Here is a 15,945-nt window from a genome sequence, read left to right on the forward strand (position 1 = left end):
CTCTTTGTGTAAGGAAGTTGCTTCTAAATTCTTGACTATCAGTCATGGCTATCAGTGATTGAGCTGGCTAAATAGTGAAGAGCAGAGTTGCCAGACTGGACCTGTGTCAGTGGTAAGGAACCAACACAGGAAAGTAACCTACTTGACCTCATCCTCACCAATCTACCTGACACATCTGACCAATAACAATAACCTATATTTATATGTAATAAAACATCCCAAGGCGCTTCACAGGAGTATTATAAAACAAAATATGACACCAAGCCACTTAAGGAGATATTAGGTTAGATAACCAAAACCTTGGTCAAAGAGGTAGGTTTTAGGGAGTGCCTTAAAGGAGGAAAGCAAGGTAGCAAGACAGAGAAATGTAGGGAGGGAATTCCAGAGCTTAAGGTCTAGGTAGCTGGAGGCACGATCACCAATGGTGGAGTGGTTAAGATGTTCAAGAGGACAGAATTAGATGATCATAGATACCTTGGAGGGTTGTGGGGCTAGAGGAGATTACAGAGATAGGGAGGGGTGAGGTCATGGAGGGATTTGAGAGCAAGGATGAGAATTTTAAAATTGAGACAGTGCTTTATCAAGAGCCAATGTAGATCAGTGAGCACAGAGGTGATAGATGATGGGAATTGGTGTGAGTTAGGGCACAGGCAGAAGAGTTTTGGACGATCTCAAATTTATGGAGGGTAGAATATGGGATACCAGCCAGGAGTGCATTGGAATAGTAAAATTTAGAAGTAACAAAGGCATAAATGAGGGTTTCAGCAGTAGATAAACTGAGACAGGAGCGAAGTGGTGGACTAGGCGAATATGTGGTCGGAAGCTCATCTCAGTCAAATATGACACCAAGATTGTGAGCAGTCTGGTTTAGCCTCAGACAGTTGCCAGGAAGAGGGTTGGAATCGGTAGCTCGGGAACTAGGGAACAGAGTTTGGAGCAGGGACCAAAAAAAATATGGCTTTGGTCTTCCCAACATTTAATTCGAGGAAATTTCTGCTCATCCAGTACTGGATGTCAGATAAGCAGTCTAATCAATTAGCAATGGTAGAAGAGTCAAGAGAGGTTGTGGTTAGGTAGAGCTGGGTATTGTCAGCGTGCGTGTGAAAACTAACGCTGTGCTTTTGGATGATGTTAACTGAGAGGCAGGATGTAGATGAGAAATAGGATGGGGCCAGGATAGATCATTGGGGGCACCAGAAGTAACGGTGTGAGAGCAGGAAGAGAAGCCATTGCAAATTACATTCTGGCTATGATTAGGTAGATAAGAATGGAACCTGGCGAGTGCAGTCCCACCCAGCTAGAGGCGTTGAAGGAGGATGGTGTGGTCAACCATGTCAAAGGCTGCAGAAAAGTCGAGAAGGATGAGGCGGGATAGTTTACCTTTGTCACAGTTACATAGGATGCCATTTGTGATTTTGATAGCCATTTCGGTACAGTGACATGGGCAGAAACCTGATTGGAGGGATTCAAACATGGAATTCCGGGAAAATTGGACATTGATGTGGAAGGTGACAACACGTTCAGCAACTTTGGAGAGGAAATGGAAGTTGGAGATGGGTGGTAGTTTGCAAAGCCAGAGGTGTTAAGGGTTGGCTTTTTGAGGAGGGCATGATGATGGCAGATTTAAAGGAGAGAGGGACAACACCTGAAGATAGAGAACCACTAACAATATCAGGTAACATGGGTACCAGGAGGTAGTCAGCAGTTTAGTGGGAATAAGGTCAAGGGAGCAATAGGTGGGTCTCTGTTTATTTAGACATACAGCACTGAAACAGGCCCTCCAGCCCACCGAGTCTGTGCCAACCATCAACCACCCATTTATATTAATCCTATATTCCTACCACATCCGCACCTTTCCCCTACCACTTACCTATACTAGGGGCAATTTATAATGGCCAATTTACCTATCAACCTGCAAGTCTTTGGCTGTGGGAGGAAACCAGAGCACCCAGCGAAAACCCACGCGGTCACAGGGAGAACTTGCAAACTCCGCACAGGTAGTACCCAGAATCGAACCCAGGTCGCTGGAGCTGTGAGGCTGCGGTGCTAACCACTGCGCCGCCCTAACCACTGTGCCACTGAGCAAGGTGAGCTTGGAGAGTGCATGAGGGTAGATAGTAGAGAAACTAGAGAAAGGTGCAAGTTCAGGGTTATGACATGGGGGAATTTTAGAGGAAGTGTGGACCAGTGGGTGAGTGGAAGGGAGGGACTCAGTAGAGGCAAAGGAGTGACAAAGGAGTCCATGAGCTTTGCACTCTTATTGTTGTAGGTGAGGGTGGAGAAGACAGGGATGAGGGGGTTAAGAAGATGGTTTGCAGTAGCAAAATGTGCCAGGGGTAATCTTTGCATTCCTGAATGATACTGGAACAGGGAGCATTTTTAGCAGATGAGAGCAGGACCTGATAATGCTTTATGTGGCCCAGCCAGATCTGGCAGTGGATGGCTCAAGCAATTGTACGCCATATTCTTTCAAGTCTGCATCCCTTGGATTTAAAGGAGTGGAGATGAGGGCCATACCAGGGAGAACAGCCAGGGTGAGAGAGAGTAATAGTTTTAATGGGGACTAGGGCACCAAAAGTGGAGATGAGGCTGCGGTTCAGCAAATCAGTAGCTTCAGAAATGTTGTGGCTAACAAAGGGCCAGTAGCTAGACAGTTAGGATTTTGAAAGTGCAGTTGTAAGTGAATTGGGAGAGAGTTTTTTCCAGGGGCAGATACAGAGGGAGGTAGGGTTGGGGTGTGGTAGGGGGGGGGATGTGGGTGGCGAATGATATCTGAAAGTGATCAGAGATCTGCAATTGTTGTTAATTGTATAAAATTAATGTCAACATCCTTGTCTTTATGTTGGGGGTAGGCAGGAATGTGGAGTTGAGGTTACAATTGGATCAGCCATGATCTTATTGAATGACGGAGCAGGCTCGAGGGGACGAGTGGCCTACTCCTGCTCCTAATTCGTATGTTCATATGTTTACCTTCATATCCTCTATTGACTTCTTCCATGTGCCTGGGAAAATTCTTCCAAACAGCTTCCTAGCCTATACCCTTTGGGAGCAGTGTTACTTAGCTGTCTCTTTGCCATTGTGATGAATTACTCCAACGATCCATAATCAGCTAGATGCAGCACTTCAACTGTTGCTCCTCACCAGATTTTGCTTCTGCCTGCCAATTATGGTTGGGGCAATGTCGCAAAGTTTATTGCGGTGTCCCATCTCTCACACACAACAGGTTGTGATCATAAAATCAGAGCCATTGTCTTTATTCTAGCTATGTATTTTAGCATTCCATTAGCTGTATTAATTGTTCCACCACTATTTTTGAACATTGAATAACATATCTACCATCACTCCCTTCTAAATCTCTCCTGTTATTTCAATGTAATTCATTGCACACCTATGGGCCTACATTTTTTCAACCTATGTTTCATACTTTATACTTTCCACTGTTAAATTTAATTTGTCCTATATTCTTTCATTTACATAACTAATATAAGTTCTTATGCAAATCTTTTGTTGCATCCTGTGTTTTTAGACCTATTTTTGAGTTGCCCACAAATTTGACCATCTTACAGCTGGTTTCAATATCCAGGTCATTTATATAGTTTAGAAGTAACAGGGATCCAAGTACTGATCCTTGTGGAACTCTATATTGCACTTTTCCCAGTTTGACTGTATCTCTCAAAAGTATTCTCTTTCTATTTGTACCCAAATTCTATCCTAGAACCTAGTAGCTTTTGTCATGTGGAACTTTAGCAATGTTTTCTGAAAATGTAAATTAATCATATTATAAAGAGAACCATTATCTACTTTATCCCTAACACACTCAAAGAAGTGATGAATTTATTAGGAAGAATCTTCCCCTTTGAAATTCATGCTGGTTGTTACTGTGGACTGGTACTCATTCACCTATTAGCTTCCAAGTATGAAGCAACTGTACTGACCAAGGCGGGAGGGGTGCACAGTTTATTCTAATTCCACTTCTCCACAGGTCACAACATATACGTAAATTTTCCCACTTAACATTATGGTCAATCATATACTCTATATTTCCAGAATAGAAAAAACTAACCAGGTTTCTTTAATGAGCAACAAAATTATCAGTTTATTATAAAACAAGTCTTAACCAGTAATAAAGTAAAGCATAAACACATAGATTGAAATATTAAAGTTCCCTTTTTGCCTTAGCTCCTCACACTCACACACACACACTCACACACACACCGGTTAACCAGAAAAGTAAAAGGGATTTTTTGTTCAGAGCTCTGTTACAGACAAAAAAAAACACCGGCTGAATACTTGCTCATTCCTGAAGAAAACAGCGGATGAGATATTGTGTTCCAAAACTGGTATACAGTCAGGCCCCCGAGTACACAAGGACGGGTTGCTGGGATCTTTTAGAATAGTTTTTTTCAGGAGGCATTGAGAATTAATTTAGCAGGTTTTTCTTCAAAGACAGGAGACAAGATGAATTGCCACTGTGGACTTCTCAGGGTCTTTTAGAGTGCTGGAAAACTGAGCTGGGTTATGGTCTTCTCTCCTTGCTTGGGAATTCTCTTCTTCTGCAGGCTTGGCTCTTTAAACATTCAGCAAGAATCTGGTCTCTTCCTCCATGACACATCTTCAGCAGCAGGCGCTAACTTTATCTCATCCCAGAAAGTAAACACTGACACTACAACCAAAAGCTTGCAAGTCTGCTGCTCTCAGGTGTGCGCTACTGCTCTCAGTCTTGTCCTGTCAAAGGGCACGCGACTGTCACTTCTCTGCCTACATCTTCCCCAATTACCAAGGTTTCTGTTCTATTTTAACTTGAGCCAAGTGACTACCAGTAGACATTGTTGCCAAACTAGTTCTTTCAGTGTCCTCTTGAAGACCCTCTTGAAAAGAAACTGGCCCAACATTTCTTCAGTTTGACTATGAATTCCACAAAAAATATTTTAACAAAAAACAGAAGCACTTTCATGACAATTGTGACATAGTTTACAATCACAAATTTCTGTTCATTGTGGATGTTTAGATCCCTATGATTAATTGTACATTAAAATATGTAAAAAGGTCAAAAATATCGAATATAATTTTCACAGAATGTAAAGAGGTATATGATAGCTGTGTTCTGTGAAGAATTGGTGTGGTAATGCATTGTGCTACAAAGTGAAAAAGAGTAGTTTTACACTTTGGATGAGTTAATGTGAGCCACTCTTTTATACTTCCCGTTGGTGACATCTGCAGTTGGCAGAGGTCTGTGACAAAGTTCCTTTGGTTGAAAATGGTGTATAGTAATGGCAAACCCAAAGGGAGGATGCAACAAATAACAAAAAATGAAGCAGGATTTTTAAAAAAGTGGTAAATGAGAGTGCCCCATAGCACAATATTCAAAGTATTTGCAGCAATAGCATGACATTTTTGTCTCTCTATTCTTGTGGCCTTCTCAGATAAGAAGTACAACTGCTAACTTTGCTTTCCATTGCAGCTAGGTGAGAAGAGCCGAGAGATAGCAAGCCTGAGAAATGATCTTGCATGTAGCCAGCAGAGGAATATGCAGCTGTCAGAGGAAAGTGCAGCATATGAGGAAAGGATGAGAAGACTGCATGATGAACTGAAAAAAATGCAAGCACTGAATCGGCGGGCAGAAGAGGAGGTAAGGGAAATGGCTTTATGTAACAAAAACCTACAGATATGTATGTTACTTTTCATTTATAACTGCAGGTTAATACTTTGGTCTTCTCACCAATTTTTCTCCATGTCCTTTTGTCTCTGGGTGCATTGAGTCTTTGCTGGGGTGCAATTCAAAGAGCAATATTCATACTCCAGTAATTTGGCCAAGTTGCCATTAGAGTGAGTATCATACATACATCCATACGAACATACGTACAAACATACAAATTAGAAGCAGGAGTAGGCCACTCGGCCCTTCGAGCCTGCTCCGCATTCAATAAGTTCATGGTTGAACTGATTACTCCACATTTCCACCCACCTGCTATAATCTTCCACCCCTTTGCTTATCAAGAATCTATCTACCTCTGCCTTAAAAATATTCAAAGACACTGCTTCCACCGCCTTTTGAGGAAGAGAATTCCAAAGACTCACAACCCTCTGAGAGAAATAAATTCTCCTCATCTCTGTCTTAAATGGGCGACCCCTTATTTTTAAACAGTGAGCCCTAGTTCTAGATCCTCCCACAAGGGGAAACATCCTTTCCACATCCACCCTGTCAAGACCCCTCAGGATCTTATACATTTCAATAAAATTGCCTCTTACTCTTCTAAATTCCAGCGGATACAAGCCTAGCCTGTCCAATCTTTCCTCGTAAGACAGCCCGCCCATTCCAGGTATTACTTGAGGAAACCTTCTCTGAACTGTCTCCAACACATTTGCATCCTTCATTAAATAAGGAGACCAGTACTGTACACAGTAATCCAGATGTGGTCTCACCAATGCCCTGTTCAGCTGAAGCATAACCTCCCTACTTTTGTATTCAATTCCCCTCACGATAAACAATAACATTCTATTAGCTTTCCTAATTACGTGCTGTACCTGCATACTAACCTTTTGCGATTTATGCACTAGGACACCCAGATCCCTCTGCATCTCAGCTCTGCAATCTCTCACCATTTAGATAATATGCTTCTTTTTTATTCTTCCTGCCAAAGTGGACAATTTCCCACTTTCCCACATTATACTCTATTTGCTAGGTCTTTGCCCACTCACTTAATCTCTCTATATCCCTTTGTTGCCCCCTTATGTCCTCTTCACAAGTTACTTTCCTACCTTTTCACTGGAACGACGGAGGTGGAGGGGCGACATGATAGAGGTTTACAAAGTTATAAGCAGCATGGACAGAGTGGATAGTCAGAAGCTTTTTCCCAGGGTGGAAGAGTCAGTTACTAGGGGACATAGGTTTAAGGTGCGAGGGGCAAAGTTTAGACGGGATTTGCGAGGCACGTTCTTTACACAGAGGGTGGTGAGTGCCTGGAACTTGTTGCCAGGGGAGGTGGTGGAAGCAGGTAGACGTTTAAGAGGCATCTTGACAAATACATGAATAGGATGGGAATAGAGGGATATGGACCCCGGAAGTGCAGAAGGTTTTAGTTTAGGCAGGCATCAAGATCGGCGCAGGCTTGGAGGGCCGAATGGCCTGTTCCTGTGATGTACTGTTCTTTGTTCTTTGTTCTATCTTTGTGTCATACCTACGGTCCCTTCATCTAAGTCAGTTATATAAATTGTAAAAAGTTGAGGCCCCTGCACAAATCCCTGTGGCGCATCACTCGTTACATCTTGCCAACCAGAAAATGACCCATTTATACTTACTCTCTCTTTCCTGTTAGCTAGCCAATCTTCTATCCATGCCAATATGTTCCCCCCTACACCATGAGCTGTTATTTTCTGCAATAACCTTTGATGTGGGACCTTATCAAATGCCTTCTGGTAATCTAAATACAATACATCCACTGGTTCCCCTGGAAATCTAAATACAATACATCCACTGGTTCCCCTTTATCCACAGCACGTGTAACTCCCTCAAAGAACTCCAATAAATTTGTTAAACATGATTTCCCTTTCACAAAACCATGTTGACTCTACCTGATTACCTTGGATTTTTCTAAATGTCCTGCTATAACGTCTTTAATAATAGCTTCTAACATTTTTCCTAAGACAGATGTTAAGCTAACTGGCCTGTAGTTTCCTGCTTTCTGTCTCCCTCCCTTTTTGAATAAAGGAATTACATTCGCTATTGTCCAATCTAATGGAACCTTCCCTGAATCTAGGGAATTTTGGAAAATTAAAACTAACACATCAACTATCTCACTAGCCACTTCTTTTAACACCTTAGGATGAAGTCCATCAGGACCTGGGGTCTTGTCAACCAGTATCTCCAACAATTTGTTCAGTACCGCTTCCCTGGTGATTGTAATTTTCTTGAGTTCCTCCCTCCCTTCCATTTCCTGACTTACAGCTAATACTGGGATGTTACTTGTATCCTCAATAGTGAAGATAGAGGCAAAATATCTGTTCAATTCATCTGCCATCTCCTTATTATCCATTATTAATTCCCCAGACTTGCTTTCTATAGGACTAACACTCACTTTGTTAACTCTTTTTTTTTAATTATCCATAGTAACTCTTACTATCTGTCTTTATATTTCTAGCTAGCTTTCTCTCGTACTCTAATTTTATCTTCCTTATCAATCTTCTAGTCATTCTTTGCTGTTTTTTATATTGCAATTATAGGCTTTTTCTTTACGTTTGATTCTATCTTTAACTGTTTTAGTTAACCATGGATGGCGGGTCCCACCCTTGGAATTTTTCTTTCTCGTTGAAATATATCTATTCTGTGTATTCTGAAATATCCCCTTAAATGTCTGCCACTTCCTCTCTACTGACCTATTCTTTAACCTGATTTGCCTTTAGCTAGCTCTGTTTTCATGCCCTCATAATTGCCCTTATTTAAGTTTAAAATACTAGTCTTGGACCCACTCTTCTCTCCCTCAAACTGAATGTAAAATTCAATCATATGATCGCTGCTATTTCGGGACACCTTAAATATGAGGTCATTAATTAATCCTACCTTGTCAGCAGTTTGTTTTGCCATACATATTACAGCCAAGTCCAAACCTGTCCTCAAATTTTGGGGTCTGTAAAGAGAGCAGAAGAATATATATTTCATACATAAATTGAACTTGTGTCCAGTTGTAAAGGCAGCTGTACTTCTTTTTGCCAGACAATGATATTTACAATTTTGAAATAACATTTTTTTATAAAAGAGATGCAAAGCTAGGTGATAACTAAGCTGTGAGGACACAAAGAGGCTGCAAAGAGATATAGACAGGTTAAGTGAGTGGGCAACAAGGTGGCAGAAGGAGTATAACGTGGGGAAGTGTGACGTTATTCACTTTGGTAGTCAGAATAGAAAAGCAGAATATTTTTTAAAAGATGTGAAACTTCTAAATGTTCAGAGAGACTTGTGTATACTTGTATAAGAAACACAGAAAGGTAGCTTTCAGGTGCAACAGTAATTAAGAAGGCAAATGGCATGTTGACCTTTATTGCAAGAGGATTGGTGTACAAAAATAAGTCTTGCTACAATTGTATAGGACTTTGGTAAGATCAAACCTGGAATTTGTGTGCAGTTTTGGTCTCCATAGTTAAGGAAGGATATACTTCCTTTGGAAGGGGTACAACAAAGGCTCATTAGATTGGTTCTTGAGATGAGAGAGTTGTCCTTTGATGATGAGAGGTTGAGTAAATTGGGTCCATACTCCATGGAGTTTAGAAGAATGAGAGTTGACCTCATTGAAATGTACAAGATTCCGAAGGGGCTTGACAGGGTAGTCTCTGAGAGGTTGTTTCCCTGGCTGGGGAATCTAGAACACGGGGGCACACTCTCAGGAAAAGGATCATTTAAGACTGAGATGAGGAGAAATTTCTTCACTCGGAGGGTTTTGAACCTTTGGAATCGTCTACTCCAGAGGGTTGTGGATGCTCCATCATTGAGTGTATTTAAGGCTGACAGACAGATTTTTGGTCTTAGGAACCAAGGGATTTGGGGAGCGGGCGGGAAAGTAAAGTTACATACAAACATATAAGTCAGAAGCAGGAATAGGCCATTCGGTTCCTCAAACCTGCTCTGCCATTTGATAAGATCATTGCTCTTCTCATTGTGGCCTCAACTCTATTTTCCTGTCTATCCTGCATACCCTTTGACACCCTTGTCAATCAAGAATCTGTCCAACTCAGCCTTAAAATTATCAAAGTGATTATTGACAACGCAGCCGACAGCTGGCGTCATCAGACTGCGTCTGTGCGCAGATTGGCTCATTCTCTCTGTGCATGCGCTGCGTTCCGCAGTGCCAGGACTGGATGGCGCATGCGCAGTTGACGTCATCGCATAACGCGGGCAGAGAGCGGGGGTGGGGGAAGTAAGGAGAGACCGGGGGTGGGGGAAGCGGGGAGAGAGCGGGGGTGGGGGAAGAGGGGAGAGGGCGGGGCTGGGGGAAGAGGGGAGGGTGGGGAAGAGGGTGGGGGAAGCGGGGAGAGCGTGACCTAAGACCTTGGTTTTGGCGGCTTCCTCACTCCCCCCATCCCCCGCTTCCTCACTCCCCGCCCCCACTTTCTCAGTCCCCCTCCCTGGCCCGCTCACTAACTCCCTACCCGGCCCGCTCACTCACTCTCTATCCGGCCCGCTCGCTCGCTCACTCTCTACCTCCGGCCATTGTGTGCTGCCGTGTGTTTAGTTTGTCTTCGTGTGATTATTTGAGCAGCGTCATCTTTAGTCCTGGCAGTTGCCTGACGTCACTGACTGTGACGTTTTACTGGCACAGGCTGCATTTGCGCATGTGCCACTGCAGCGCCACTAGTGGTTGTGTTGTCAGCAAACGCAGCCTAAAATTATTCAATGACCCTGTCTTTACTGCTCCTGGGGAAAAGAATTCCACAGCCTAACCTTCTCTGAACTGCTTTAATGCAATTATATCCTTTCTTAAGTAAGGAGACCAAAACTGTACACAGTACTCCAGATGTGGTCTCACTGTACAACTGTAGCAAAACTTCCTTACTTTTATATTCTATTCCCCTTGCAATAAACGACAACATTCCATTTGCCTTCCTAATCACTTGCAGTACCTGCATACTAACATATGTGATTCATGTACCAGATCACCCAGACCCCTCTGTACCGCACAGTTCTGCAATCTCTCTCCATTTAAGTAATATACTGGTTTTCTATTCTTCCTGCCAAAGTAGACAAGTTCACATTTTCCCACAGTTGAGGCAGAAGATCAGCTATCATCAATTCGAATGGAAGAGCAAGCTCGAGGGGCCGTATTTTCTACTCCTGCTCCTATTCTTATGTCCTTATAATCCACAGCATGATTGAAGGAAATCTACTTATTACGTAATAGAATTTTTTGGCTGGTATTAGAAAAAAATCACTGGTAGTAGCAAACTGTAAGGTAAACATAATTTCTCAACACTTCCACAAAAAGTCTTTGAGGTTGAAATTCTATAAGCACTATTTTGAGCATGCTGATTAACACACTCCTGCAAAATTCCTAAGTGAACTATTTTAACACAATTTTTTGTTACATGACGTATTGTGTTACGGCGATATTACTTTTGTTTAACTCATAACATTTTCCCAGTCATTGAGACTGGCCTGAAGTTTGTTTGATAACTGTCTGTCTATGGCAATTTAATCAGTTGGCATTTATTTGATAAACAAAGAAATGCAAGGTTTACCCTATTTTAAACCATCTTTCATAGTACACACATATCATGGCTCTTTAACAATAAGACCTGATTCATTAACCCAATCAGATGTGAAGTAAGAGCTACACACTGTAATATTTCTATAATGTTGTGCAAATGTAATTGTGCTGGGAGTCCTCTGATATACTAGCAGTTGAAGAACGTAGAGCAGGTGAAATACATGGAGAATTAATTAATTTTTTAGAATGCTATGAATTCTGCTAAGGTCATCCTCAATACTGATTAAACATGAGACTGATGAAATTATTTTTTATAGACCAAGTGACATAGAGATTGCTTAAGGATTAACCTGGATATGGCACTAATACAACAGCAGCCAATATTCATGTAATCTCACCTACACATACTCACACATTGGGCACACTTAATCAGCAGAAGCTTAATTAAAAATACTTTGCAAATCAAACTTGTATTAGTTTCTGCATTAAGCCATCTCCCATTGATTTTCCTGTGCATTTTAGATGTAAAGGTTATCTGCTGACGCTTCATCTTAGTAAAGAAATGGTGTAGGCTTAGGCTATTCAGAGTAAATGTATTCATGGTTTCCTGCAGATGATTCTATATTATTCTGTAAATCAGTTGAGCTGGATGGAATATAAATTTCTTGTTTAATTTAACATTTGAACTATCAAATGGCTGTTGTAAATACCTGTGGTGTGCCAGTATCAAGGGTTTACATGCCAGATCTGCTTGTACCTGTGCTTTTTGCCCCTATTATCACCAGCTCCTGGGAGCCGCAATGTGGATGGTAACAGTAGGCATCAGCAGTTGAGGGTAAAGATTCTGAGATCCCCCATAGGAGTGAAAGGGCTTCTCTCCACATGGCCCCAGAAATGTACCTGCTGAAGGCAATAGCTTGGCCAAGGCTTTCAATGGGAGCCTTCCTTCCAATCTTCAGGGTATTTTTTGCCTCTCTTAAGGTTCCTTGCCACCATTTCTGGTTTGGCAGTATTGGCAGTATCTTCTACTTTCACACTAGCAGGCCCCCTCTTAACAGCAGGAATACTGCATCAGAACCCAACATACATCCAGAATGAGCCCAAACCAGGAAACTAGATTGGGCCTGAGCTGGATATGGAGGAGCAGGTGGAAGTTCCACTCTATCAGAACACTGCCCCAATGAGGAGAATCTCTCATCACCCACATCGGCCATCCTGCACCCACCACCCACCGCCCCCCCCCCCCCCCCCCCATACTAGTTTCAGAATTTTGTGCACCAACAATCTTAGGCCTATGATTAAGAGCACACTGAGCAACTTGGTGGTGTAACACATTGCATTCTAATAGTCTGTCTTCCATAGTGGTGAGTTATTGATCCACGCCCATGTTTAACTGCACAGTTAGTACCCAACCATGTGAGTTTTCTGTGAGGGAGTAGCCAAGCAGAAGATGGGTGCTGCCCCACCAAGAGAAAAGGTCCAGTTTTTGACGTATTGAACACCAACATAAGAAGTAGCTTGGGAAAAAATTATCTTCCTGCTCATGGCCAGGAAATGGAAAGTGGCATAAGAACACCTTAGAAGTATGGAGATACAAATGTTGTGCACAATTGGTGATTAAAACAAGAAAAAACTACAAAGAACACAAAACCCACAAGTCTTCATTGTCAGATGGAGAAAACTGGTCATAAAATAGACTGTGTTGCAAAGCACAGATAACCCAACTAAGATCCTTCATATTTTCCAGGCTCATATTTGTGAGAATCGATTGATGGAACTCAGTAACCAGATGATGATGTCACAGAGGAAGAGCCATGAAACCATGAAGGAACTTAGCAGTAAGGAAGAAGAATTAATGATAATGAAGGTAGAACTGGCCTCCCTTCGAGAAAAATACCACACCAAAACTGAAGAGGTAATGAATACTTTCAGATTATTTCACAAATATTGACCTCCAATTGTCACTGTATACAGTTTAAAACTAAATATCAAGAGATTTCCAGCTAAATTAGGAAAAGGAACCTTAAGAGAACACTGCAGTTAGTTTTAAGTAGCTTTAAAAGAAAAATTAGTTCTCAACTTATTTTTTTTTATAGCGATTTAAATAATCAATCCTCTTCACAGCAAAAACCAACACAAGGACTTTTAAGGGTCAATTTTGCAAAGCCACACATCACCAGCAGAGCCACACTAAATTTACACTTAAATGGCTTAGTCTCTCGCCTTTTCTGGTCAGTAGAATTCATCTTTTTACAGCATATATGGAGCGCTGTGAAATTAACGTGCCAGTTTTGGACGATTTTTTAAAAATGCATTTACGCATTTTTTTGAATTAAACTGCATTTTTTCTGCACTTCAGTGTTGGAAGAGCAGAGATAGAAAAATAACTGGTTGCAAATGAAAAGAACAGATGAATGCGAGAGAACTGTATATCTGATGTGAGAATGTAATTGCGCTTCCTATAAGTAAATTTAAGATGCAAGTACATAGTTGGCCCTTAAACAGTATTGTATCTGAAGTAGATTACGGTTCAAAGAATGTAGATAACGGTGCCTTTGGAAAATAACATTCCTCTTTAGCGCCCATAGTTAAACAGGCACTTGTCTAAACAAACTTGTCTTTTTTTACATAATAGCTTCTTTCCATCTTAATTAAATTGAACTTCTGCTGGATTAAGCAGCTTCCCTGAAACACAAATCACTGATCAGTACCTGCCTTAAGGAGCCATTTTGATTTGTTCGCAAAGATGCTGCTTAATGCAGTTTTCATTGTAAAAATTATAGGTTACAGCTCATTCTAATTTCACTGCATGAACATTCCTGTTAAACAAGACACTACATTCCTTTACTAGCTGTCTCTTCTCTGACACTGCCAGAGATGTACATCAGTTGGACAAAAAGTGAATTCAAAATGTTGTCAGCCATGACAGCTGTTATATAGCATGCCATCCACAATGGCTAAAATTGCCATATTCATTACAACACCCCATGTCCACACAGCTAGGCTTTAAATTGATGTTGAAAAGTGTGTTAGTCAGTGCTTCAACTATGTATTACAATTCATGTCAGCAGAGAGTGATTTTTTTCACCTTATTTCTATCATGTTTTCTGTTAGTGTCTGTTCTTGATATTGGAATGTTTAGCTGGGTAATTAAGTGTAATGGAAAATTTAGACTGAAGTGTTTCTATTTCAGAAAGGACCTTCTGTTAATAAATGACTACGGAAATGTTGTTTGACTTCATTTGAACAGGACACATATTTTGTGTCAAACCAGACTTTTTTCTTCAATATAAATTTTAATGGCTGTGGTGAATCCACCGAATGAACGGCTGGCAGGGAGGCTAAAATACAGTTAGTAAAACAGGAATCAATCTTCTACTAATTCTTTCAGGTTTATGAAAGAATTTTTGAACCACATACAAAATTTATGTGAGAGGAGTATTGTTTAAATATGGTAACATTATACTACTTTAATTATGGATCCCAGTTAGCAAACTGTTGTGTTTACTGGTATAGATTATTAGCTTCATCAGTTCATGGAGCTGAAAATTTTTTCGGCTTTGCCTGTAATTTAATGATATAAAACTACCCGTGCCTCAAGTCAAAATATACAACTCGGCTCGGTGTTGCAGTTCTCGATTTGTAACACTAGACATGACCAGCGAGTTGACTGTTTAGTGACATCTAGTGGCCAAAGTATAATATTACGAGATCTCAATGTGAGAGTTTTGCGTAACAACAAATTTATTGACTACTTTTCTTGTTTTTCTGACTACGTAACAAGATTATAGGTTGGCAGTGAGTGTTTTACTTGCTGTTTATTGTGGAACTAATTGAGTAATTTAGCTAACTAGTTCATAGAATCTAAATGTAAAAATGTGGCACCCATAAAATGGAAACTTGTGACAGTGTTAAATTAATTTGCAAATTCTATTTTTAGGGAAGATTAGCAATTAGATTTTCTGGTTTAATGCGCACTCCATATTTTGAGAAGATCTCTCAAATTTTTGTTTCGAGATTTGTTGGCAAAAGTTGTGAAAACAATTTATTGATTCAAAACTGATCAAGAAATCAGCTGCAGATAAATAAGCAAGGTTAATGTTTTCCCTTATTTTGTTAACCAGACTGAAAATAGCCACCAAAGAAAGCAATGTAATTAACATCATTCAAACAAGGCTGGTGGAACATGGATTTTTCCATTTGTCCATCAGAATTTGGATTGATATTACAGTTAAGTTTCAGGTCTGTGACCTTTTGTCAGACTTGAACCGTTAACTCTATTTCTCTCTCCACAGATGCTGCCAGACCTACTGAGTTATTTCCAGCATTTTCTGTTTTTATTTCAGATTTCCAACATCCACAGTATTTTGCTTTTGAATTGATATCTGTTCTAGGGATTTTAGTGCCCAATAACAAAACTAGTTTCTGGATTGTACACCAGTGCAATTTAGTGTTTTGAGTTCTCCATTGTATCAGCAACTTTCTCACCAGCAGTGGGCATTTTCAGGTATCGGGTATCTTAGGCTTCTCCTAGCCAACTGATTGAAAGCAAATGTATTCCAAGCAGCTACAAGAAAAGAAATAACCAAGTTAACTGTTCTAATCAAAATTTCTCCACTGTTACCCAAGATTTAAATTAGCCTCGCCAATTTTGCAGATCATATTTCAAGAAATTGGAAACCATACATTTTCATATTTTCACCACAGAGATTTTTAATCAAAATTATATTAAAAAGTGTACTATCCTAAG

At 40.7% G+C, this 15,945-nt stretch overlaps 1 protein-coding gene across 1 annotated transcript in view; it reads left to right on the forward strand.

Moving 5' to 3' along the window:
• Nucleotides 1-15,945, forward strand: part of LOC137378580 (early endosome antigen 1) — a 1,009,825-nt gene that overhangs the window by 903,854 nt on the left and 90,026 nt on the right. Inside the window, exons 35-36 of the mRNA XM_068048885.1 lie at nt 5,462-5,629; nt 12,943-13,110. Coding sequence (XP_067904986.1) covers nt 5,462-5,629; nt 12,943-13,110 — 336 coding nt within the window. The remainder of the gene's footprint in view (nt 1-5,461; nt 5,630-12,942; nt 13,111-15,945) is intronic.

Source organism: Heterodontus francisci, chromosome 17 (assembly GCF_036365525.1).
Source record: "Heterodontus francisci isolate sHetFra1 chromosome 17, sHetFra1.hap1, whole genome shotgun sequence".
NCBI classification, from domain to species: Eukaryota; Metazoa; Chordata; class Chondrichthyes; order Heterodontiformes; family Heterodontidae; genus Heterodontus; species Heterodontus francisci.